General features: G+C 38.1%; 1 protein-coding gene across 4 annotated transcripts in view; it reads right to left on the minus strand.

Annotated features, from left to right (window-relative positions):
- Positions 1-378: 378 nt before the first annotated feature.
- The window catches only part of slf1 (SMC5-SMC6 complex localization factor 1), a 47336-nt gene continuing 20694 nt past the window's right edge, over positions 379-27020 (minus strand). For all 4 annotated transcript variants that reach the window (XM_022667576.2, XM_015604449.3, XM_007243900.4 and 1 more), the window contains exons 17-19: positions 22976-23068; positions 21915-22097; positions 379-1223 (exon numbers count right to left, since the gene is read on the minus strand). In XM_022667576.2, coding sequence (XP_022523297.2) covers positions 727-1223; positions 21915-22097; positions 22976-23068 — 773 coding nt within the window. In that variant the 3' untranslated portion in view covers positions 379-726. The remainder of the gene's footprint in view (positions 1224-21914; positions 22098-22975; positions 23069-27020) is intronic.

Genomic DNA, 27020 nt, shown 5'->3' on the forward strand with positions numbered 1-27020 from the left:
ACAGTAATTTAAATTTAATTGTCATTCAAATCATTGAAAAAAGTGATCCAAATCTTTTAAACTGAGTCCATTCTTTTGAAAAGTAACCTAATATTTTTATATAATTAACATAATATTTAATATAATATTGTAAGTGATTCAAACAGTGTTCTAAATCATTTGAAAAATGAGTGTAATCAAAATGAAATTAAAGTTGTTTGAGCAGTGATTAAAATATTAAAAAGCAATTCAGATCTTTGACACAGTAATCCCAAATCTGTTAAATATTGATTTAAACATTTTAAACAGTGATTCAGCTATTTTTAACTGTGATTCAAATCTTTTAAACACATAATGTGACTTATTAAAAATGTCTGAATAATGAGCAGAGGATCAGAATGAGTTAAGGTCTCCTGAACCGGTTTATATGAACATGGGTTAAATTCAGGTTTAACAACAGTCAGTCTGTTAAATCAGAATATTCGTGTACAATCAGGTTTCTCTGTTCGAATTGGTCCACAAACGGCAAAACCTGATTCTAGAGTGTTTTTTGTTTAGAGAATACACACCTTAAATGAACATAAGAATCAACTGCATTATTTATTAATATTTTTTATATATAATGAAATAATAAACAGTGAAAAAACATCAATAATGCCCAATAAAGTGCAAAATACATTTTACAAAAAATAGTGTTTAATACACAAATCATTCTTGATCAGTGTGGATCTGCTGTATTAAGGCTTGTCACAGTTCAGACTGTCCGCTCAGCAGTGCACTCCCCTCTCTCTGCAGGTCCTTCAGCAGCTGCATAAACACACTGGTGTGTGGCCCCTGGCAGAGCATTAGTGCAGGGTTAACCTGCAGCACATACTGCTCCATACTCATCACCGTCCTCAGATCTTCAGCCAGGGACACTGCCCCTCTGTCTCTCCAGTGAGAGGCTACTGTCCCCGGGCTTACGCTGACCAGCGCCTGGGCTGTGGAGGGGGCGAGGTCCAGCGGCGGCTCTGGAGGTTCATACGAGGGGATGTGGTGCTCCAGCAGGTAGGACAGGAGGAGGCAGCTGAGCAGGCAGGAGCAGGTCTCTATAAACTCCAGATCTCGAACCTCAGAGCACTGGACCTCCAGGGCAGAGTCGGCCTCCTGAGCGCAGCGCTGCAGCTCCGTGCGGAGAGCTGAGGAGAACACCAGGTCCAGAGGACTGCGGCCATAATCATCACGCAACCTCAGCAGAGAAGATCCTGCAGGAGAGACAGATATTTAATGAGAATGAAAGTTGTGAAAAATGCACCCAAACCTTGCATCTTCCTTTTTGTGCTGTTTTTTTGTTTTTACTTTTTGATGTGAATGCAGCTGTAAGGGGTGTGCCATATTGTATTGTATGCAATAATATCAACATTTTTGAATATCCTGAACAATATTATACCCTGAAATATCGTGCCATATTATCCACCCCTAATTATCACATCAGGGTACTACTTTTTTTTTTTTACTGCTTTTATCAAAAGAAAAATTCATACCGATCTCATTTTGCATTATATATCTACTAGAGATTATGTGTGTCCAGTTTCATTTATTTTACTATGAAGATATATGGAGTGCATTATTAATATTGTAAATATTGTAAATAGTGTAAAATTTAAAACAAACCTTTGTATATTTACTTCCAATAAAAAGTTATTCCATTCAAAAGATTTACAGTAAAAAGAATTGGAACAGTGAGTCCAATCTATTTATTTCTGCTGGAGAATAAAAACAATTGAGGTTGAAAATTAAAATATTAATATGAGAGAAAAGTGCAACATTTCATATTTTAGTCTTATTTTACAGTATTTAAATCTGAATCTGCTACACAGTTCAGAAGATACTACCTATGTCTAAGCCCAGCCATGTTTCTTGTGAGAAAAAGTATTGGAAAGTATTGTGACTCACAGGTGTGTTATGTTGCCCATGTGTGACATGTTACATTGATTATTAAAACGATAAAAAAAAGTGCTGAAATGTCTACATTCATAAATTCAGTTTCAGATTTGGGTTTCGCCTGTGCAGACTACGCATTTATATTTAGAGAAGTAACCAACATAAAAATCAGAGAGCTGTCTATGGGTATCAGAGCAATTGAACAAATATTGGCTGTAGCCAGTTCAACCATTTGGAATGTCCTAAAGAAGAAAGACGGCACTGGTGTACTATGTAATAGATGTTGAAGGGGTAGACCAAGAAAAAACACAAGAGTTGATGACAATCATTGTGAGTGTTGTGAGTGCTCTAAAGAAAACCCCTGTAACAACTGTTAGTGACATCAGCAACATCCTCGAGAGGGCAGGAGTGAAGGTATAACAATCCACTGTTTGCAGAAAACCTTCAACAAAACTAAACAAACGTACAGAGGCTTCAACAGAAGATGAAAACCACTGTAAGCAAGGAAAATAGGCTGGAATTGTCTTTGGATTATGGACTGATGAAACAAAGACTAACCTTTACCAATTTAATGGAAACCATGCATGCTCTGTGCAATTACACATCCTCTCAAAAGTTCCTTACCCTCCAAATCTTACAGACTGTCACTTTAAAATTGAAAGGTTATGGGAAATAGCTATATATAAAAAATAATAAAAAAAAGCAGGGTTCAAACAGAGAGCACTGTGAGTACACTCACACTCACGCACTCTATTATCTGTGTTACACTTGTTCCTTTAGGCCAGTGTTAGGCCATCAGCTCACTGCACTGCTAACTTGTTCCGACACAATTAACTGACGGCATATGGACGTTCTAGACCCAAAAACCCTTTAGTGGCAAGTCATTCACTGTTCATTACACAAACAGAGAGCAGTGTGCTATGCTGATATTTCCAGTGCTCAAAATCTCTAATCCCTGAAACAACCAAAAGAGCGTCAATGGTTTTGTGTCCTTGTTCACCAAATTTTTGCAAAGGAAAAAGCATATCAGTACCATATTACCACTGTGCTGTACACTGTGGGTGATAATCAATTCTATGATATATGCACTGATACTCAAATGACACTGTAAATCAAAGAGTGCTAGGAATTTCAGAAATGTTCCATTCATCTAGCACCCTCTATTATGCCTTGTGTAACGTCTGCACTTGCTTGAATTTGAGTCTTAAGATAATGCCTCACAATATACCCAGGCATGGTCAATATAATTTCACGAGTGTGTGTAATTGTGTGTAGTTTCTGACAATTGACTAATCTCTTTCTGATCATAATTTGACTTTATATTTTGATGTATATTCATGCAGGCATTTTTTTCTTTTTCTGGCTTTTCTCTCCAGTCTTATCAAATAATAAAATGAGAGATTGATTTATATCGTATGGATATATATATATACACATGATCCTGCAATACATAACACCATAAAGGACTTCACTTATATATAAGCGACCAGCAAAGAGAGAGGTTTTGTTGCACACATATTTCTGCAGAAAGGCAATCTAAAGAAGACAATCTAGATTTGAGCATTTAAAGCCATGCTACATTTTGAAAATAACCTTTTTGGAAGGGCTCTCTAGACGATAAGTCGATAAGCATCGGGTGCTGTCATAGAAATCGGTGCTCCTCTGATGACCCGTGTAGCCATCCATCTCTTTCAGATACAGTTTTCCAGTTTGCGCTAATGCTACGCAACATTGGAAGACTGTTCTCGTTACACAAAGGGGCCAGTGGAAATTGGCGGAGTTCACGCTGAATGGCTTTGACATTCTCCCTCTCCGTCGTCGTATTTCTGTGTCTGACTCTGAATGAAAAGCCGTTTAAAAGTAGCTCAATAGGCAGACAGACATACATGCAGACATACAAAAGCCGGCTAGAACAGCCCGTGTCAAGTGCGGCCTCTCTCCCTGCTTTTAGCCTCCGTATTTCCACAGCAAACTGCACTTGATGGCACTTGACTCCTAAACCCCTAGCGCGAGTGTGGCGGCAGCTCCACACTTTACTGCACTCCAGCTTTGCACAGCTTTCCATTTGGCACCGATGCTCAGAAGACCTCCCGCTGTCAAAAGCCAGCACGAATGTTTTGTACGTGCGAGAAAAACGAGCAGGTTTCCAGTCTGGAATTACTGCGCGAGGAGGGGACCTGCAGGATCTGGTAAACAAACGTTTCTTTTTCAGCCTGGTCTCTCTCACTCGGCACCATGCCCTCCTCTCATTCACGTCTTAGTTCTTAGTTATGGATCATCAGCTTTTCTGCTTTAAAAGTGCAAATAAGAGACGCTGCCGACGGGAGATCGTTGGAGGAGTACTCTCTGCTAGCAGTGACAACATTAAGGTGTTTAAAAACTGCAGCAGCACTGCTGTGACTGTCTGATTATTTGTATCAGCGCAACACACTTTCATCACACCTTCCCATCAATGTCTCTGTAGTGCTTGTCTGTGTATAATGAATAATGATGAAATGTATGCAACAAATATTGTGGCGTGTTCAAACCTAGGAAAACAGGCAGGTTTCCAGCCTAGAATTACTGAAAGAGGACGGGACCTGCAGGTCCTTGTAATCAAATGTTCCTTTTCAGCCCCGTCTTTACTACCTACCCAGTCACCCACTAAATCACTTGCCCACTGAATCTTCATGTCAGTATCGCTGCAGTACTCAGAATGACCCACCAATCAAATTATACCTGCTCTGTGATGGTGCTGTCTAGAGCACCATCACAATAATTCATGGAATTTTCATGATAACGATAAACTTTTACGATATAACAAAAATATAAAAAGTATATATATATATATATATATATATATATATATATATATATATATATATATATATATATATATATATATATATATATATGTATATTCAAGAATACACTACTGCAACTAAATGAAAATGTTAATATTGCATACAATTTGATATGGCACACCCCTAACTGAGATATTTAAAAATACACAAATTTTAATCAGATTAATGTCATGATACTAATAATGCACTCCAAATATCTCTATATAGCCAGGTTTAAAGTAAAATAAATAATATTGGACAGATATAATCTATCTCTAGTAGATATATAATAGGAAATGAGAACATTCTTAATAATCTCTTTGCTGAAAACAGTAAAAAAAAAAATAAATAAATAAATAGTACTCTTATCTGATAATTAAGGGTGGGTGATGTGGCACGATATTTCAGGATTATTCTCGATATTCAAAAATGTTGGTGATATTATTGCGTACGATCCGATACGGCACACCCCTAGTCCTGATCACTGAAAAAAGGGGAAAGGAGGAGTATAAAGTGTGCAGAGAAACAGATACATGACTAATTATAGAACTACACAATTCTCCTATATGCTCAGTAAAGCTGAGAACACTATTGGTGGACTGTTCAGTCCAGTGTCCAGGTGTTTAAAAACTCCAGCAGCACTGCTGTGTCTGATCCACTTGTATCAGTACAACACACACTACTAACACACTACCACCACCATTTCAATCAGAGTCACTAAAGTGCTGAGACTAACAGTGGTGGTCCTGATCATTAAAGAAGAACATGCTGAAAGCACTACAATTACTGCGCAAGGAGGGGACCTGGAGGACCTGGTAAACAAACGTTACTTTTTCAGTCCGATCTCGCTCGCTCCACCCCTCGCCCTCCCCTCAATCACGTCTTCTTATTAATGGATCATCAGCTTTTCTGCTCTAAAAGTGCAGACAAGGGTCAGTGTTCACCTACCCTTAGCACTCCACGCTCCAAGAGGGCAGAGGCAATCTGCATACACTGACAGAAGAGGAGTCCGCACACACGGAGCATCAGATTAAGAGGGGAGTGTATAGAGGAGTCAGGGTCAGTGCCAGAGCAACGGTTAAAGCTGTAATGACTTCGATCACAGCGTAGAGAAAGTAAGCGCGAACAAGACTGTCTAAAGAACAGGTCAATGATAAGACCTTTCTATTGGCGAGATTGAACTTCACAAGACTGAGGTCAGAGATCGGGCTATGATATGACTGATATGACGTGTTTCACAAGCTTTAAGGGATACAGGATTTAAACGTTACATGAAGACAAGGATTACCTTCATGGTTGAATGATGAAACCAAGCTTTATATATATATATATATATATATATATATATATATATATATATATATATATATATATATATATATATATATATATATATATATATATATATACTTTTCTATTTTGCCTATTGCCTTAAACAGCTCTGACTAATAAGCGAAGACACTGTGCTCTTATTGTTTGTTGGGAATTGTATTGTTTGTTGTGTTCCTTGTGTAAAACCAAACCAAACTAAGGTGGAAAACACCCAAAATAAATAAACTTGTTACCTGTTTCAGAGTAGAGAAATAAAAAAACAGGTGTGGAAACACCCTTAGAAACAGATTCTTGACCTGTCATTTGATGTGTTTTGCAATTTGCATCAAACTAATTGCTGGAAAGAACTTTATTGCTGCTTCTTTGCAATGCTAGCGCAATGTTAGCCTCTAGCTCTGGTACTAAAGTAGAGAGACACGACTATGACTGAATGAAGGGGGGAGGGTTGTGTACAGTGGAATTTTCAAAATCAGTAATTTCTTTAAGACCACCATGTTTTATATAGCTGTATGACTACGGGGTTCTCATAGTCCTTTCAGGGACATGGATGTGGGTGGCGTTTCTGTGGCCTTCAAATGCTATAATTAAAAAAAAACATCTCTTCAAGCTTTGAGGCGAAAAGAAAGAAAGAGATTGAGAAATTGAGTTTTTTTGTTCTTTTTCTATTAGAAGATTTTACATTTTGTAATGAAGGACTCAAAAGACACGGACTTGTGCAAAAACACTTCACACCACATAGATCGTAAACTATAATTGGTCAGCACGTATAAGACTTTAGTATGAGTACTAGAATAAAGCCACTGATTGAAATGACAGGAGGTACCTGTACCTGCCTACTTCTCTAGTGGAAGAAATTAATAAACTATCTTGGATCCTGGATGAAATTAATTCAGTTTGTATCCTTGAAAAATGAATGCAAATATGCCGCAACAAATGAAGTGTATGTAGGAAGGCGAAGATGAAACATTTTTCATATTCATATCCATAGTGTCTTTTTAAAAGTCAAGAGGACTCAACACTCAATTATGCTAAGACCAGTGTAAAGCATGGCTCTTGATTCGTCCTTTCTTTGAACTGGTAGCTCAGCCAGCTAAAGAATGGGGCCACACTTATACTGTGGCCTACACAAATTACACACATTCCAGCAGCAGCTGCACACTTAGTCTGTTGTACTCTTTCTTCCATTTTTTTTTTAGACTTATATAAGGTAAGAAGCAGCCACTAAAATAAATAATTTAGACATACACATTACACTAGGGATGCACTAATCCGATATTAGGATTGGCTATTAGTTGGTACCAATATTAACAAAATTATACCTGGATAGGTTGTTGAATAATTAGGCTGATCTATGGGACCAATCATTTCTCTGAACCAAATACCCATGCTGTAGGCAGCTACATACATATTCTAGGTTTTATAACTCAGATTCAGAGTTAACGTACAGGCATGGCACACATATTATAGCAAACAGCAAAACCTGCTCAACCATTAACCCCTCAACAACTGAGTCCTTTCAACAAACAACTATTATTTTTATTTTTATATTATCATTTTCTTCCAAAATGAAGAAATCATCAATATATGATTATTTGTTGGAAAAGCTCAACTTTCAGCAAGTAATCAAGCTCAGAAAAAAAAAAACAGTTAGCATCACAGCTAACCCACTCCAACTCTGCAGAAGCCTGGAACTGTGTCTGTTAGCATCCAATCCTGCATCTACTGTTCCAGGCTTGATAATTCAAACAGTCATCAAGTATCAGCGAGTAACCTAGCTTGGAAAAAACTCAAATTTCATTAGTTTACAGATATAGAAATCAGGATTAGCAGAGTTTTTAAAACTTCCAAAAAGAAACAGATCTGTTGTTTATTTGCATTACGCTGTTGCAGCTACTTCCCTTGGAATTTAAATGCTGTACCAAGGTCCTGCACAAAAGTTTATTATTTAAGTGACAAATAATTAGTGATTCAGTGCATTTATATCAATTCAACAATGGAATTGGATTGAGGATTGACTAATATGCAAGTTTATATATCAGTATCAGAAGTGAAAAAAATGGATAGGTGCATCCCTACTGTGCAGAGTGCTAATTATAAGACAGTCAGCGTTGTTACTTAGGCCCTGTCCACATATCAGGATATTCTTAAAAATGTAGCTTTTTGTCTGTGTTTCTTTCTTTTTACACTGCTTCTTATAAGGTACCATTACTACATAAACGCCATACTGTTTGGATATTTAAAAAAAAAAAAAAAAAAAAAGCTTTTTTGGAAACCTAGCAACTCCACTGCAAAACTATAGAAGCATAATTACTACACGTATCAAATATAAGATTGTGGAAAAATTGTGAAAAACGATTTCACTAAACTTTAGCTTTAACTCTCTCTTAACTTCCTTGGCCGTGCATAAAAACCAGCCAGTGGTGGAGAGGGGAAAGGGGGGAGAGCTGGGGGGTGGAGGTCTTCAGATGCTGGTCCCTACCGCTGCCATGTCAAACTACCTGACAGCCTGAAACCTGGAATATGACAAAGGCTGAGCCTTATGTGCAGTCACATACACACATACACATGAAGCACACAAAGCAGCTCTTGATGAATGCAAGCGGCGGGAAGACCACCCTCCCCCAGGACAGTGGTATCAGCCGCTGCCTATTCTTCACAATGGCCCATGAAATACACATCTGTCAGCGCTTTGCCTGTGCACCACACACAACCCCACACACACACACAGATGCACACTTCAGTGCCCAGGATCTGGTATGATATTGGCATCATAGAGGATGACTAGAGTGAAGCCAGATTTTGGCTTAATGTGAAAAACATCCTGCTCAGCTGATAAATAAAACTACTGCAGGATTAAGCGCTTGGGCCTTTAACCCTATTTAACCTGCTGCATCAGTAGAGCTGAGTTCAGTGGAGATTTTGGCTTTGCCCCATTTAACTCACTGTAATGTGCCCTCAGAACTGTTGGGTCGTTTGAGTGTCCATATTGAGGAGTAAAATGGATTAGCACAGAGTTTCTGGGTGCTACATTTACCTTTATTGTTGAATTAAATTGATATAATGAATTATAATTGAAGTAATGCTTCAGAGTGACAGATTGCCCTCAACTGTATAAGCTGTGAGGTGTTATCTTGTGAGACTTTCAAGTATCTCTTGTCAAGATGCAGTGAATTATCAGAATTAAGAGTGAGGTCTGAAAGTTGGTACCAGATGGATGAGTTATCTTTTCTGTATGGAGCTATGCAGGTATTTAATATACCTCAATAGGGTATATTAAACTAACTAGTGCCAATTTAAAATAAGTTGAGACATTAAACATTTTAACAGTGCTTATTATTGTCAAAAGTACTTTTAATTTATGTATACTTATTGTAAAATGTCAGTGAACCATGCAAACACACGATCGACTCTGGCGTGATGGTGGGACAGATTCTGGGGTGAGGTAGAGTTTTTAAATGAACATCATCTTGACCGTACTAACAATTTGAGGATGAATTCAAATAATTAAAAAAAAGCCTTCACTAAACAGACAGTAAGGCCCAATCCCATTTCACACCTTGGCCCTACTATTACTATATAGCACTACCCCTCTTTTTTGCATGTGCACACCTTGTTAGATTGGATTTGGGAATGGCCCTTTAAACTGAGATTTTTCAAAACAAGCTGAGAAACACTAATTTAAACTAATTTTATATCCCAATTACAGATAAATTAGGAAATGTTTGAAGGGTTGTCCCAATTCTTGGTCCCAATTCTAGGATTTCACCCATTCCTCGTATAAATCTGTTTTAAGGTGAAGAATTCCACTCGAACACCAGGAGTAGGAGTAGAAATGAGAAGTGGGATTTGGCCTAACTCTAACAAATGCTTACTAACAATGAATATATGTATCCCAGTACTTTTGACAATTTATTGTATTAAAAGCAGTGCTATTATTTGAAATATATAACAAACTATAATATCAAAATGCAAAGACATTGACAAATAACATTGTTAAAGGTCAATTTTATGGAGTTAAAAAGGTTAACACTACGCACTCTCTCTCATTCTCACACACACATATAAACACCAAACACAAAGCAAGCAGCCCCTTGGCCTTTAGAGGGCAGGCAAAGACTAGAAATAGAGCAGAGTTTAAAGAGGGGGTAGGGGAGCACAAGAGCACCAGGATATGTGTGCGCACACATGAGTGTAAGAGAGAGATCTAGAGAATGAGTGTGTGTGTGTGTGTCTGTGAGAATGAGAGAGAGAGAGAGAGAGAGAGAGAGAGAGAGAGAGAGAACGACTTCTAATCTGGTAATCTGTAAATGTATCATTGAGTGAATATAATGTTCCAGTGCACAGTTCTCTCTGTGTGTGCCTGTGTGTACGTGTGCAATCATGTTTCACTAAGCTAACAGAAATTGACCACGACAACAGTCCAGACACACACAGATTACAGACGACTGATGCCTAGAGGGGCACAATCAGAGCATTGTGTAACACGTTGGCACCCACCATACACACATACTCACACGCAAAGCAAGCCCACCTGCCGTGTGCCACCTCGCTGGGCAGATAAAGAATGGTGCCACTCTGGTACTGCTGACTGTGGGCCGACTGCACAGATTAGACTCATTCCGGCAGCAGACAGAGGTGACTGCAGATGAGTGTATGAGGAGTGTACTCACTCTACTGTGTACTAGATAGTAATCAAAAGTTCCAGTGACTGCAATTGAATAAATTAGAACAACTAAAATTAAACTGTTAAACTGAGATTTCGGGATTTAGGGCTTTTTGCTCATGGATATGATGATATAGTATATGTATCACAGACATAATTAGTTCAAATAATAAAAAACACATGTAGTAAAAAAAAAAAAAAAAAAAAAAAAAAAGAAGCTATAATTATTCATTTATTTTATTTTTGAAAAAAAGGAAAAAAAAAAAGAAGTTTAAATCTGTATGTAAATATGACTGTGCGCTTATAGTCTGCTGATCCATACTGCCCCCTTACTTTACAACCTGACCATCATTAAATACACCAGCAGGCCAGAATTCATGGGACAGGAACTAATTTAGTGTCTCATTTTTTCTCCATGTCTCATGGAGGCTGGAATATGGATGTGATTTCTGCCAGTCACTCGTCTGATCACAAACAATTCTAGCCAGACGTCGTCAGTCATGATCAGTCCCACATTACCACTGTGCTGTCCACTGTTGGTGGTAATGCATTCAACGATGTATTCCCATATTATACTGTGGATCGAGGAATTATTGATGCTCACACAACCATCTATGTATCATACTTTGTTTAAACTACCATAATTAACTTCGCTTTGCCGTGCTCAATTTCACTCACAAGATAACACCTCAAAACAGCTCAACAATTAACATACTGCTATCCCATGAGTTTTAGTATATCAGCATAGGTTTTTAATTATTTAAAGAATAATTTGAATAAAGCATCAAAAAGTGATAAGTTACATTAAATCATTTAATTATATATAATTAATTTAATAAAATTATAAAATAATTTTATTATGATCAGGAGATCGCTAGTTCGATTCCTGGTCATGAGTCCTATAGACTGGGTTGGGTAATTGGCCTTGTAAACTGGGAAAAAAAAGGATATTTAATAAAATAATTTAACCTGCATTGAAAGGTTAGAATATTATATATTCTTCCGTAAAATGACTTTTTGGATATACAGTAGTAAACGTGGTTTCATTCCAAAAGTAACAAACTAAGAACAGAACACGCAACTCACATGTTCTTAATTTTTGTTCTCGCAACCCCACTCAAAGCATGTTTTGTACCTCTCCTCTAACACACCTGATACAGGTCAATCTGTCAGTTCAGTGTGTTCTCATTCTGTTTATCCTCCCCAAAACGCTAAATGAAGCCACATTTAGATGGTTAGCAACTTGTTTTGTATGGATAAAAAGAGACTGGCTCCAATTATCATTTGCAGAGTTTCTGTTAGATGATTCAAGCTGGTTAGCAGACCAATTAAAGCTTCTAGTTTTGCAGTCAGTGAATGCAGTTATTAAAATGTTGAAAATGCCAGAGAAAGATTACATAGAATTACAGAATATATATTATTTTAAAAAATGCAGTACTAGGTGATTCAGTTAGCTCTATAAAGTTTAATATATTTTATATAAGGTAACGTCAACAATGTTACCAATTATTTACTTACGTTATGTAATTCTTTCATTATTTTTTAAATTACTTTTTTCTTTCACTTTATTTTTTCAATAATTATATTTCTATTTATCTTCACTGTACTTCACTGTAAATTGTCTTGTTTTGTCTTCAGTGTGAACTCCACAGAAACTGACCATGAAACTGAACAATGATCATCTGCTTTTTATGCAACTCAATGAAGACCCAGAAATTCTACAAGATAAACAATAAACAACAAACAGATAATCTTTTCATTAGGACTTAAACGATGCTATGGGCAGTTGACTGCTTTAGTTTGCAGATAAAAAAAAGCTTAATTAACTACATATACCATTGTTAAAGTCCTAATTTAGGTTTTTGTTTATCTGCAAATTAAAGCAAACAGATCAATCACCTTTTGATTAGGACTACAAGGAATCTGCCGTGAGTTAATTGCTTACTTCTGCAGACTGCCAGAAGGGGGAGCGCTCACTGGTTGGGGAAATGCCTCACTTCAGTTCTACATCTATTATCTACTTCTATATCTACCTCTGTAAACCATACAAATTAATATTTCAATTTGAAGAATATATTATTATTATTTCATTACCGATCAGAATGTTTGTGTAATAAAAGTCTGCCTTGACCAGACACTACCTGCTGGATTTCATTTAAATGCACCGACATGCCATGGGTTAGAAGCAGAACTGGGCAATATAATATTTAATCCTATTTATATCTTATTGTATTGACAATATGCTTTGATAAGTATATTAAGGATACAATCAGTGCTTAAAGAACACTGACCTATATTTTTTTTATTATGGAGTGTAAAACATTCCTCTTAAAACTCTCTCTGTAGATAGTATCTGAAAAGAGGTCTTTAACAATCTGCTACTGCTGTCCCAAAAGTTTGGACATTTCCAAATGAAATGTTTAACAATCTTTACCCACAATCTGGCCTCACTTGAATCATGAGCATTCTAGTAAGTGTTCTGCTTTACTTACAAGATAACACCTTACAATTTATACAGGTGTGGGCATTCCCAAGCCATCCCTTGAGTGAACACTTTATGATCTATTGACATACATTTGTTTATGGCTGAGCATTATGGACAGAATTTATAATGCAATTTATTTCTTAGTTTTGTTCAATGTTTTTCCTTATCTAATTAATTTTCTACATTTTAGATTTAAATGAAACACATGAAAACAATGCATGGGCATGGAATTAGGTAGTAAAAATGTATATATATATATATAAAAAAAAAATCTGTCCTCCACAATGTCCTTACTTAAATCAGATAAACTGAATTGGGTGATTTGGGATGAGCTGGAGCTTCACAGGGTGAAGTAAAGGAACAACTATTGTTCAGCACCTCCAGGAACTCCTTCAAGATGCAGCGTTGTCACTGTGTTTTTACATACAGAACAGGCAGTGGCTTCTGTACTGTTTATAACAATATCAGAATTATCCTGTATTGACAAGAATTAAGAAATAAATTGCAATATATATTTGGTCAATATTGCCCAGCCATAGACAAAAGTATGTAAATGGATCATGAAGTGTTGGCTCAAGGAATGGCTTGGGAACGCACACACCTGCATAAGTTGTAAGGTGTTATCTTGTGAGTAAAGTAGAACACTTACTAGTGTGCTCATAGTTAAAAAGAGGCAAGATAGTGGGTGTAGATTGTTGGAACTGGCATTTATTACTCCTCGATTCGTAGTGTCATGTGTGGAATACTGAAAACTCCTCATAGAGGGTATTACCACCTACAGTGAACAGCACAGTGAGAGTGGTAATGATCATGACCAGCAGTGTCTGGCTAGAACGGTCCATGAAAACAGAAAATCTGAAAATCTGTCAGAAATCACTTCCATACTCAGTGCAGGAGACCCTTAAAATGCAATGTTCTTTACGATTCTAGCTCTTGTCCCAATGAATTTTGCCAAATTAATGTAAATCAGATCCATGTCAGGCTTGGAGGATAACACCACCCTGCCACATCTCATCAATCTCACTCAACATGTGACTTCAGTCCATGTACACTGCATTGGTTGTTCATGACAACTCCCTTTCTTAATTTTTTTGCCAACCTATCTATCGGTTAATCAAAATAATCCGCTTGATCACAGGCTTCTATTAATTAGCTGAATATTTTCAATGGTGAGCTCAGCCTTGGTTCCCTTATGCAAACAGCTCTTCTTCCCCTGCTTTCAAGAGGGCCCCAGCAGTCTGTTAGAAGCTGGCCCACAACCCGGAGCGTCCCAAAGCCATGCCAGCCAGCCAAGGCTCGCCTCATTCAAACCCTGCTCCAAGGGCCACATTCACAGCCACTGCTAGGCCATTAAGATGCAAGGCCCATATAGCAGGCGCTTGAAGGCTCTTTCACTGTCGCCCTCACTCACTTACTCTCACTCCCCTCCAGACTGGCTTCCATGGCTCTTTGGTCTCATAGTACTGGGGATGGATGCTGGTGCTACGCTGTGTTCCATTTCAATTAAACCCTTATGGGTCTAAAGTACACAGAATAGAACAGAATAGTTTGGTTAGAAATGCTAATGTTGCTAATGTTGAAAACTAAAGTGAATAGCCACCAATTAGCACAATCCAAAGATAATCATACTAAATGACCTATGAATAGACTTCACCCACAAACGTACTAATGTTTTTTTTTCATATCAATAGAGCTTCACGCAATGCAAGGAAAGTATGCACATTATTTTAAATACATTTCTTTCTCATTTTGTCATGTTTTTCTTTCCATCACTAGTGATGCCACAACACAATGAGGGTGAAGACTAGCACATGGCTCCTCCAACACCTGTGAAGTCAACCACCGCCTCTTTTTAAACTGCTACTGATGTAGCATTACAGAGTGGCATCGCAGCACACTTGGAGGACAGTTCCAATACATCAGCTCACAGATGCCTTGTGCTGCTCAACATCACCCTTTGGAGTGATGAGGGGAAAGAGCGCCATCTACCCACCCAGAGAGAGCAAGGCCAATTGTGCTCTCTCAGGGACCTGATGGCAAGCTGCATGACCGGGATTTGAACCAGAGATCTCCCGATCATAGTGGCAGCGCTTTACACTTACTATTTTCCAAATGTTTGTGGACACCCTTCTAGTAAATACACATTGCTGAGAAGATTTTTACACATGCACACACATACACATGGCTTGTCTTCTAGTTCCCGTAGGTAAGTACTGCCAATAGAATAGGACCGTCTGGATTAGATAAATATGAAACTATTGGCCAGGCATGGGCTGACAGAGGGCTATAAAGACCACAGCATCGAGCTGTACAGGAGTGGAATGAATAGAGCTCTCCTTAGGATGAGGTGGGGAGTTTTGAATGAATGAGGTGGGGTGGAGATCATTAAACATCCTGACCTTCTGTTTGTGCTTTTGCCAATGAATTCAATCAAATTCTCACAGCAAAGAATGGCATCCTTTTTTGGACAGTAGAGACAGTTACTCCAACAAAAGCAGGATAAATTTGTTTAAAAATACCAGTGATTTTGTAAAAACTAGAAATAGAAATGATAATTTTGTCTATATAGTGCATGACTCAAACCTAATGAGATAATAAAAACTAATATTGGTCAAAATATCAGTTGATAATCTAGTTTCTGGTTTAAATTGCTATAGAGAACACACACACAAAGAATAGGTATCTTAAAGATTACGGGGTTAAAGAGCTGGTAGCAGATTTTGCAGTGTGTTTTTGTGTGCACTAGTAAGGACAAAGGAGGTTGAGAATACCCTCAGCCATGGTGTGCCGAGTCTGCCAGTGCCCCAGGGTTGGAGGGGAAGGCTGAGCCCGTGCTTTCATCCCCCCACCCCCCACATCCCTGTGTCCTCCAGCAGACATTATTATTTCATTGGGAAGATGCTGGGATTGAGGAGGGCTGTGTTTGGGGCACTGTAACAGTTGACCTGGCTGGCCTCCATGAAGGGAACTATTGGCTTGAGCAAGGTGAACGTGTGTATCCTGCCTGCATGGCAAAGGAGGAGCAGGGGAGAAACTAACAAAGCATGGAGGTTGTCATCACACCTTTATGTACTGCTGACAGTACATTCTTACACTTTGGGAGGGGGGCGTGCGGAGGACAGTGGGACGAGATGTCAATCTAGTGAAGGAGACAAAAAAACAACAACAGGCTGACCTTCATATTTCATTCACTTGTCCATTTGTACCTACTTAAAAAATGGTTCTTACAGCAAATATAAGACAAATCTACGTTATACATCCAAAAGTATATACGTAGACGTGCTCATCCAATGCTTTTTCACATAAACCATGTTTCTATCGTCATAACGATATGTGATTTCACAATAAACACATTGAAAAAGCTGAATAAAAAAAGTAATATATACATCTTAACTGCATTACTCCCTTGAAGCTACAGAGGGAGCTCTTTAGGCCGCGAACTGAGCTCACATTACATAAATAGGCTGGAGGTGGAGCGAGGTAGACGTCCAAAATAAACACACCAAACTACTACTTGGTCTGGGAAAAAAATGATTAATGAACTCTTTGAGAAGCTTAAACTAATACAGGGTCGTAATTTACACTTTTTTGACAACTATATATTTACATCAGGATATCCAACAGCATTATCAAACATCTGATTTTTTTTTTTTACATGTAATACACCCCTACAGTTAAAATTAGATTTATCTCCTCCTTGATTCAATAAGATCCTCATTTATTTTGTGAAGGTTTTACGTAAGTATAGGACATAAAGTCATCTCTGAGTGGAGAGAGGTTTACCCAAATACTAAAATGAAATAAAGTAGAATTAATAAAATATTGTGTGATTAAAAATTGTGGTTGGATTAAATTAACTTGCTAGTGTTTAACATCAAATACAATTAATTCTTATTTTTTTGTATAAATATATAAAATTAGGATTAAGAAAGGTCTGACTACATAAACATAAAAAAAAACATATATAATAAAGACACACTACTGTCCTACACACTCAATTTATTCTAATGCACTTTATGGACAAAAGTTGTGAAACCTACTTTTATCTTTATTTATTTCTGAAATCAAGTAACTGTTATTTAAAAAAGTTATTAAAAGTTATCTAAAAGTAGGTAGTAACAATATATTTTGTCTTTTGAAGCACTGCTCTGAGAATTTGATTGCATTTAGCAATAACTTCCCCAACAGTATTGGATGGGAAAGAGCACCATCATAGTGAACACAGTTCCACTGCTGAAATTTAACAAGGTGCCAATAGATTCATGGTTATCTGATTCAGAGCATCATATTCTTTTGGCAGAATGTCCACAATGTGTGCAACTTATCTTAACTTAACTCTTAACTTAACTTAAATTCAAGGGGTGTCCAGAATAAGCTGGACATAATATATACAATAATGTATTAAATATATATATGTCATTACATTAAACAATTTTTGACAGCCAGTGCAGCCTGTGGCTGTAGTTGCCAAACAGGGTGAAAGACTAATAAAGGACATCATCACTGTTGTGTAATTAATATTGAGATATAGTATTAGCTCAGTCACTTAGCTTTTAGATCCAGAAAAAAATATTTATTTTACATTAAAAACACTGATCTGCATCATCTAAAAAAAGATTTAATTATTGACCAGTAATAGCATAATGAGTAGCGCACAGTCAGCCTTTCTTTGCTAGTACATGTGTGACAGTGTGTGTGCGTGCGCTTGCGTCATGAGTACTAAGTCGCTGTCTGCTTCCCAGACACATCACACTTCTAATTTTCCAAACATCCTCCCCTGACCTCTTTTCGTAGGTTTCTATTGGACCGATCTCCGCAGACTCGGGAAAAAAAAAAGGAAAAAAATAACACGTTCTCACCGGGACCAAAACAATCCCAATCTAATTTACTTTTTGAGGCCAGAATATGTACATGTGTTAATGGGAGAGTGGAATCAAATTAACTATAATTAGTCAAAGCAGAGGAGAGCGGCGAGTGGTGTCGAGGCGCGTGGGAAAGATACAGCTCGTTTCATCTTCCACCCCCCACCCCCATAGTCGTAGTCCCTTAACCGTCGTCTAGTCGTCCTGCTTCCAGTATGTTGACACATGTCGCGCACTTCAAAGCTCACACACAGCGACTGCACGTGGCATCCAAACAGTCAGACACGCCAAAAACATTTCTGTCCTGACAAGATTTTCCATGCAGGGAAAAAAAAATCATAAATAAAAATCACATGTGAATTTCATAAGCGTCAAACACTTGACTCATCGAATCTGTACAGAAAGATGTTCATTTCTTAAAGAAAATCATAAACGGTTCAAACTCTCTGCTATAATGTTGGATTGTGGTTGCTATTGTATACTAGGTGGTTACTATGACGTTGCTGAAATGTTCCAATAGCTGTTAGTTAACCATGGTATTGTTACTTGGTGGTTGGAGGTGAATGCTACACTGCTGCAAGATGATTACAATGGTATTTGAAGCAGTTCTATGGTGGTTGATATGGTACTCCATTTGGTTTATTGGGTGTTACTTGTGTAGTTGTATAATTGCATGTTAATAAGCATGCCAAAACATTTCAACCCCATTCATTCATATGAGGAAAAAAAAAGGATTCAAGCCAGAATCACAAAATCAGACCAAACAGCCTGGGAGTTCAAACAGTGCAGATATCTTGAAAACTGTAGAATGAGTTATGCAATCAAAATCTCATATATATAATACATAATAGATAACAGCATATTTGTACATTGTACAAGAAGAATACAATAGTTACTTAGTAACAATAGAAGAAGTGCACTTAAGATATTTTAATTTTCAGAAAAAAATTCAGCACCTTAGTAATCAGGTGCACCTTATATATGATTTTACCAGTCAGGTTGTAAGGAGCAGTAAAGCCACTCCACTGAAGTACACTGTTATACAGGAGTTTCAGTTTATTTCTCTAGCAGAGACACCGATAGGAGCAGCATTAGCATTAGCCGCTAAGCGCTAGCTCTTTCACCGTTCAGAGGTGAGTATTATCGGCCTGTAGCCTGCGGCTAACCCCGGCTAGCACTGCTGGAGCAGTATTAGCATTAGCCACTTGCACACCTAAATGAAAAGTTTTCAGGAAAGACATTTGTGTAGACTAACAACCAGTGCTCGTTTGACTTTTGTTTTTTCAAAAAATTACAGTTTTGTTGACCTGCTAAATTAAAAGGAAAACATGGCGACACCCCTTTTCCTTACTAGTGTCGCATAATGTGCCATAGGTATGAGAATAGACCAAAAAATAGATGTTTATTGATAGTGTGCTTTATAATACGAAGTGCCTCATGGTGTCACTGAGTCACATTGTAAAATAAGGTCAGTATCTCAGACAGGGATTTGTTTAGCCTAAGTTCTATAGACCACATTTGTCTTTCAATGGAAAATCTCCATTCAAAATGCTGTGTAGTCCAAGACTAGGCCTAATCCCTCTCTGGGTAACTGTCCCTCTTTCAAATGTTGCACAGTGGCAAAATGAATTCTTGGTAATAGGTCAAACCAGTGGACCACCACTTTTACAGAAAAACACCAGGGTGAGAGTTGGGCTGCCTCATGCAATGCACTTCTTCCTTCACGTTTGCATGCTCATACGGCGTATAATACTGTAATAAAGTGCATGTGCTTATTCACTGGCATCACTCAATAAAACAGAGCCTTTTCTATTCATTCCACCCCTCCCCTGCTACATATCAATGAGCGCTGCCTCAACTCTCATAGGATTTGGAGGCAGAACATGAATGTGAATGGAGTGAACACAGGAAGACTTTGAGTCAGAGAAATATCAAATAATATTATAATACGTCAATGTGTAGAGAATACGCCACATATACATATACGCCTTATAAAACAGCCTGCTCGGGAAAAAGATTTAGCAGTTAGTATACAGCGGGATATGAGGGAATATTTCAATGTTTTGAAATTCATACGATTTCTTAGAAGTGCTTGCAGTGTAAAGAGTCTCTTGAACATGTGAGTGCGTGTGTCTGTGTGCATGTACACACATGCGAGTGTGGAAGGCTTTCCTCACGTATGTGAATAACCTGCGTAAAACTTGGAGAAAGTCTGCATTGTATGCTGGATTTGTAGCCGATGTATGACTGGGCCAATGAATGGGAAGATTTCTTAATTGCTAGTCCTATCTCAGGACACCGATCAATAATCATGACTGTTTAGTGTACAGTTTATTGAGTCAATAAATAAATTAGCCTCTTTCGTTACTGTGTCCTTAAGATACACTATATGGACAAAAGATTACAAATTAAATTTTCTTTTTCTAAAATTAAGTATTTTCTGTTTTTGATGGAGTGACCGTCTCTTCTATCCAGGGAAGGTATTCTGCAAGATTCTGGAGCATTGCTGTGAAGATTTGATTGCATACAGTGATTAGAGCATTAGTGGGGTCAGATTTGTGGACTACAAAATTTGTTAGACTACTACCACCCCACCTTAAAAATAATACATTTACAAATTGATTTGTTTAAAGTTGTAACTGTGTTTTCCATTATTGTATTTCATGAAAGGCAGTGTAAGCAATTTGTTTCAAACTTTACCAAAGTTTACGTATTATATCAAACTGACTAACAGGCTACGTTCACACAGCAGGTGTGAATTTGTGGCTCAAATTTAATCTTTTATGTCATATGTGACAGAGGCCTGTAATTTTTGTGTGGCTGGGTAAACAGCAAAAATCATTCAATCTGATATTTTCAATTCTGATCTGGGCCACTAAAACATGCAATGTGGAAATTTGATACACATTTAATTTACAGCTATGTGGCTCTGGTTGAACAGCCAAATCTTAGGTCATGTGACTTATTTCAAACAGAAGGAAAATGGACAGCAGAAGTGATTTGAGGACTAAAGTGGCAAAAAACAAGATATCAGACCTTGTAAATATTTGAAGTAATGCATTTTATCACATAGCTCATGTCATAGCTGCAAGGTGTTCCTAATGAATTGGTCTAATTAAATGTGGCTACTGATGGCTAAAGATCGTGGCTGCAAAAAAAAATGTTTGCGGCTGAATACAAGCATTGCTCTGTTGCACATGCCTGTGTGAACCATTCTAACAGATGTCAGATGTGGGTCACATTTAAAAGATGCCGTGTGAACGGCATAAACTAAATATCAGGTTTGGTCACAAAATCACATTTAAGACACTTTTACTAGCTGTGTAAACGTACTCATAATTTCAGAAAAGTGTTTTCCTTGATATGAACCCTTTTAAACATTTGCTTTAGTGCTCCAAAATTAGACACTACAATACACACTACTAGTGGTGTCTTTGTTAATACATATGCAAGTGTATGTGGGACTAGACATGCTAATGTGCATATGGGATGCGTTTTGTAGTTTTGTCTTCTCTTATCTCTTTATCTATGGATTATGGTGAAAAGTTTCTTAATTTTTTCTTAAATTCTTGATCATAAAAACCGAATTAACTCACAAAGGGCAGATCAGTTTTTTTGGAGGCGGTAAATTTCACTAAACATCTTTTAGCTCAATCTTCTAATCACTGATACCAATTGAGGACAGGGCAGGGTGCCATATTAACCTTTCCCTGCAAACCTGGTAATGCATCATTGTACATGGCTTCTGGAATATAATGTTTCTCAGGAGATTGAAATTGTGTGTGAGAGAGAGAGAGGGAGAGAGAGAGAGAGAGAGAGAGTAAGAGTGAAAGAGAGCCATTACTAACCTGCATGCCGTAGCAGCATCTTGGCGATGTCAGTATGCTGGTTGAGCAGAGCGTCATGCAGTGGACTCACACCCTTCACCTGACTGTCCAGCTGCAGGCCGGGGCAGTGCTGCAGCAGGGCCGCCACACACTCACTGCTGCCATGGTTACAGGCTTCATGCAGGGGGGTCCAGCCAGCATGGTCTGTGCACACACACACACACACACACTAAACAATGGAAATGCTAAAATGCTAAAGTGTAGTGAGGACAGTGTGACAGTTCAAGGCCAAAACAGTTTACGATTCTCTCTCAGGTTTTATGTATATGCAGCTGTACATAAAAAGCCTTAAATAAGCCTGAAATATCTAAACATAAAAAAAAAATAAAAATAGGAAATTTGAATTTCTACAGATTTTAAATAAATACTTTACTTGTATTTATGGTTCATGCGTGCTATGCTACCTTACTAATTTCTCACGTCAATATATAATACATATAAGGCTAAGCGACACACGGTACAGAACTAGCTTCGTATTCATTTTTTTTTTTATTATAATAATAATGCATTACTAACATCGCAAATGGTTTAAATTGTTTAAATATGCAGTGCATTTTTATTAGCAATGCAGTTTTGATAGAAAGGCCTTGTACTAAGATTCATCATAATGCGATAACAATAGCATTTTGCTAATCAACCCTGCTTAAACATGGCACTTTCTTTAAAGCGTAGTTAATGATTAAACCAGAGTTAAACCAGAACGCAAACAGTTCCGTGACTTTTAATGCATGAAAATATATTATATATAAATATATTAATTCACAAAATTCACAATTTCACGTTATAGCTTTCGATCGAGATTAAACTGATTAATCGGATTAAACAGCAAAGGGCGCGTTTAGAATTTGCTTTTCGGCAAAAGCAAACACTAAAACCCAGCCCGCTGCTGCTAAACACACCCTTATGTTTTAACTTTAAGGTTCGACCTATGACGTACACTTCTACACGTCCTCTCCGCAGAACGAATCGCTCACCGCGTGCAGAATGGGACGGGTCTCGGGAGCGCTGGAGACTTGACTTACCTTTAACGTTGGCATCCGTCCCGGGCAGGCTGAGGATGTGCAGGACCGTCTCCACCTGGTTCCTCTTGCAGGCTCGATGGAGGAGTGTCTCCCCTACACAGAGATGAAGGAAAGAGAGTGAGAGAGAAGGAGAGAGTGCGAGAGACAGCGAGAGAGAGAGAGAGAGAGAGAGTGAAAGCGAGAGAGAGAGAGAGAGAGAGAGAGAGAGAGAGAGCGGATAACAGAACCGGGCATCGTCCAAAATTAGGGTGTGTCTTGCCCATTGTCCCTGATACACCCCAAACCTCGCCGGCGAAGCATTAGCGAAGAATAGAGACAGCCCCCAATTTCTGCGTGCACCCCTTTCGATTAATACAAATTTTAAATGAAATAAAATTATTTTAAAGTCCTAACATAAGCATTGCTGCGACCTCAGACTAAAGTCGTTAATAGACTTTTCTACTAAATTATTGGACAAGTAAAAAATAAATAATTATAAAAAAATAAAATAAAATAAAAAGTAAATTTCCCTTCGGCCCCTTGCTCTTCTATTTCTACCCCCCCCCCCCGTCAGACAGTGCACACATTCCAACCTTACACTTGCAGCTAGAAGGCAATAAGGTTGAGGGCGAGTGTAAAGAGGGGGAGAGAGGCTTCCTTCCTGTCCGGTATTGTTTCGGCTAGCCGCAGTTATGGTACGCAGCACACGCACAAAACCTCCAACAGGATTTTTCACACATCCCGAGTTCAAAAGCTCCACTGGGCACCGCAAACAGGCCCACGTGATATCCAGTCAGCACAGTACAACACCACCCCAGCCACCACAAAAGCTTCCCATGTTTTTTTTTGGGATTATTTACATTTTCCTTTCTCACCTCTCCTCCCCTTCCCTGACAGATACAATATGAAGCGGGGAGAATATATTAAAGGCTGCTCTGCCTGCTCTCCTTTTTTCATGTATGGCTGAACTTCACAAGAAAGTTAAAGGCCAAGCATGAGTGCCTCTGTGGCTGCCAGTATAATACGCCAGTGCAAAGCTGCTAATAAATGCTTTACTAGCTCTCACCAGGGCGCCAGCCTTGGCCGGCTCGATAAAACCCAGCGTGGTAAAAAAAAAAAAAAAAGGCTAGAGTGCAAAGAGGAAGGAAAGAAAGGCAGACAGTGCCCTTTCTTCTAGATGAAGGAAGGAAAAAAGGAAAAGGGGAGATGCTGCAGCCCCTTCAACATCAAGATGTCATTACGTTTCAAGAGGCGTTCTTTCAAGAGGGATCAAACGCGAAAAATGAGCTTTTAAGGGGCGAAAAAAGGAGCAAGTGACCAAATGTGCTTAATGTTGCTCAAGGGCTTCATCTGTATTCCGTGGAACCTCCGTGCTCCATGTAGAAGGATGAGACATGTGAAGAAAAGGGGGGAAATGTCCAGAGAGCGCACAAGGTGGAGTCCGCCATCTTGGATGTGGAAAAAGTAGGCATTGGAAGCTGGCAGGCTAAAAATTCAGTCTGTGGCCAACCACCTTGGGCACGGAATGCCAGTTGTTAAACAGAGCAGCACTGCTCACCAAGAAGCAAACAGAGGAACCCCATGCTGGGTCTGACCATGGACCATTTTCTCATAACAGTTCACAAAAAAAAAAAAAAAAAAAAAAAAAAATCAAGTAAACAATTAACGCACAAATGGGATATTAAAGTTTGCAATCCGCAATCTTGAACATGGAAAAAAGGCAGCTATCTATCTGCATCCAACCACCTTTGATGCAAAATGCCAGTTGTAAAACAGAGCTGCACCAAGAAACAAACTTACAAATCTTAGAACCATCAAGTGAACTATTAATGAACAAATGAGATGGGTTACAGAACCTATAAATAATGCTAAAAATATTAATAGAAGATAAATCATAAAACAGGTGTGGTGATGGTCAAGATCCTTATAGCCTAGAGTTACATGAAAAGAAGGGAGGAAAAAGTCCACAAAGTGCACTAGGTGCAGTCTGTCATCTTGTATGTGGAAAAATGGCAGCTGGCAGGCTATGAATTCCCATCTGTGGCCAACCACCATGGACTTGGAATGCCTGTTGTTAAACAGAGCAGCACTGCACACCAAGAAACTAAGGAACCCCATGCTGGGCCCAACCACAGAACCACCACCATTTTCCCACAATAGCACCCAAGAACCATCAATGAGGTGTGTTACAGGACCTAACACTACAAATATCTACACCAAGTAAGTCTTTCCTTGAACCAAGTAGTCCTAGAAATAAAATGTGTCAATAAAGGTCCTTGATGACCCATAAAACAGGTGTGTTAAAAGGTCAAGATCCAGACCTAGAGTTATGTAAAGAAAAGGGAGAAAAGTCCAGAAAGGGCATAAGGTGCAGCCTGCTATCTTGGACATGAAAAAAATGTAGCTGACAGGCTACAGATTCTGTCTGCGGCCAACCACCTTGGGCTCGGAATGCCAGTTGTTAAAGAGAGCAGTGCTGCCCACCAAGAAACTAACTAAGGAACCCCATGCTGGGCCCAACCAAGCCTTTCGCTATGCTTTCCTGAAACAGAGCATGGAAAACAAAATAAGTAATCTTAGTGTTTTTACACAAAGGTCTTAAAGTAACTAAACATGTGCTCTAGAATGATGCCATAGAACTACCACATTTGGATCCATTTAGTAAACCATGTTAATTGTTAATGAACAAAGAGATTAACAACAAAGGATTAAAAAACTCAAAACTCCATAAATATTTAAAAAGTTCTACACAATTCAATGTTTCCTAGAGTCAAGGCTAATTTATGCTTCTGCATTGGTTTATCTGTATTGCTCTCCATTACAGCCCCCCCCCACCCCCCAAAAAAAAAAACTAGTCTGGTGATTGGTTTGTATGTCAAGAACCTTGTACAAGAAAATTAATATGCAGAGAGTTGATCTGATGATTTGGTTCATCATCTACAGTAATTGTTCTCATCTCAGCCTATGTGCAATCCATGGCCCCTTGATTGTTTAGCTAAATTTAAAAATGTCAGCAGAGTTGAGCATGGGATGCTTCCTAGTGGACCAATCACAGCTGTTGTGGCCGGAATCAGCATAGGCTTGACACAGAAGCATGAGTCGTTTTTCAGAAATAACGGTGTCAAAAAGGTTATTTGAAGATAAACCCAAAGTCCAGAAGTTTGGAGTCCAATGTGGTGCTATAGTACACAAACTAAACTTGGTAATGAGCTGAAAAGTTGAATCTAAACAGACCAAGCTTTGCAGTAATCTGAGATCTGTAAAAATAATCAAATAAAATACAAAGAAATTAAACAATAAAGGTTTGTTATGGGATTACAATAATATGATAACGAAGAGTATATTATTTGTGTATGTGTGTGTGCAAGAATATTCATTTTATAAATGTACAGAACCTCCACACCAATTAAAATAATTGTATCACAGATTTATCCTGAAGTCCTAAAAATTAAGGTCTCAAAAAACAACATTGGCTTCTGTTTTACTATTTGTAAATTAGACCACAATATTATATATAAACAGTAATGTATGGTTGGAAAAATCCAAGTAAACCAAGTAAAGTATTAGATTATTTAAAGATGAAATTGTAAAAGAACTTTTGAAGGTTTAATAAGTTGTTGTAAAATGCTCTATGTCAAATAAAAGGGTTTCCCAGATTTCCAAATCCAGACCAAAAAACAATTTTAAGTGTGTAACAACTTTGCCAATGGTTGAGCAGATGTATTGGATGGATCAACAGAGCAAGATGGTCCAGGCAAAAAGTGCAAATAACATAACATACTTAACATCTGTTTATTGAAGATGTAATTCTGTAATTCGATAACAAGAGTAGAACCAGTCAACAGTGAAAAAATAATTTCTCAAAAAGGCTCAAAAGAGTAAACCATGCTAATTAACAGTCAATCGCAATCGCCAATGCTCTTCAGCAGAATGGAAGACTGGTATCTTCCAAAGCACAACAAAATCCAATTTTTAGACTGCCTCGTTCAGTCCAAGAGAAGCACACATACTATTTCTATTTCGAAACACTAAAAAACTGCGGCTAATCTCCTCATATCTGTTCACA

This window comes from Astyanax mexicanus, chromosome 22 (assembly GCF_023375975.1).
Source record: "Astyanax mexicanus isolate ESR-SI-001 chromosome 22, AstMex3_surface, whole genome shotgun sequence".
NCBI lineage: Eukaryota > Metazoa > Chordata > Actinopteri > Characiformes > Acestrorhamphidae > Astyanax > Astyanax mexicanus.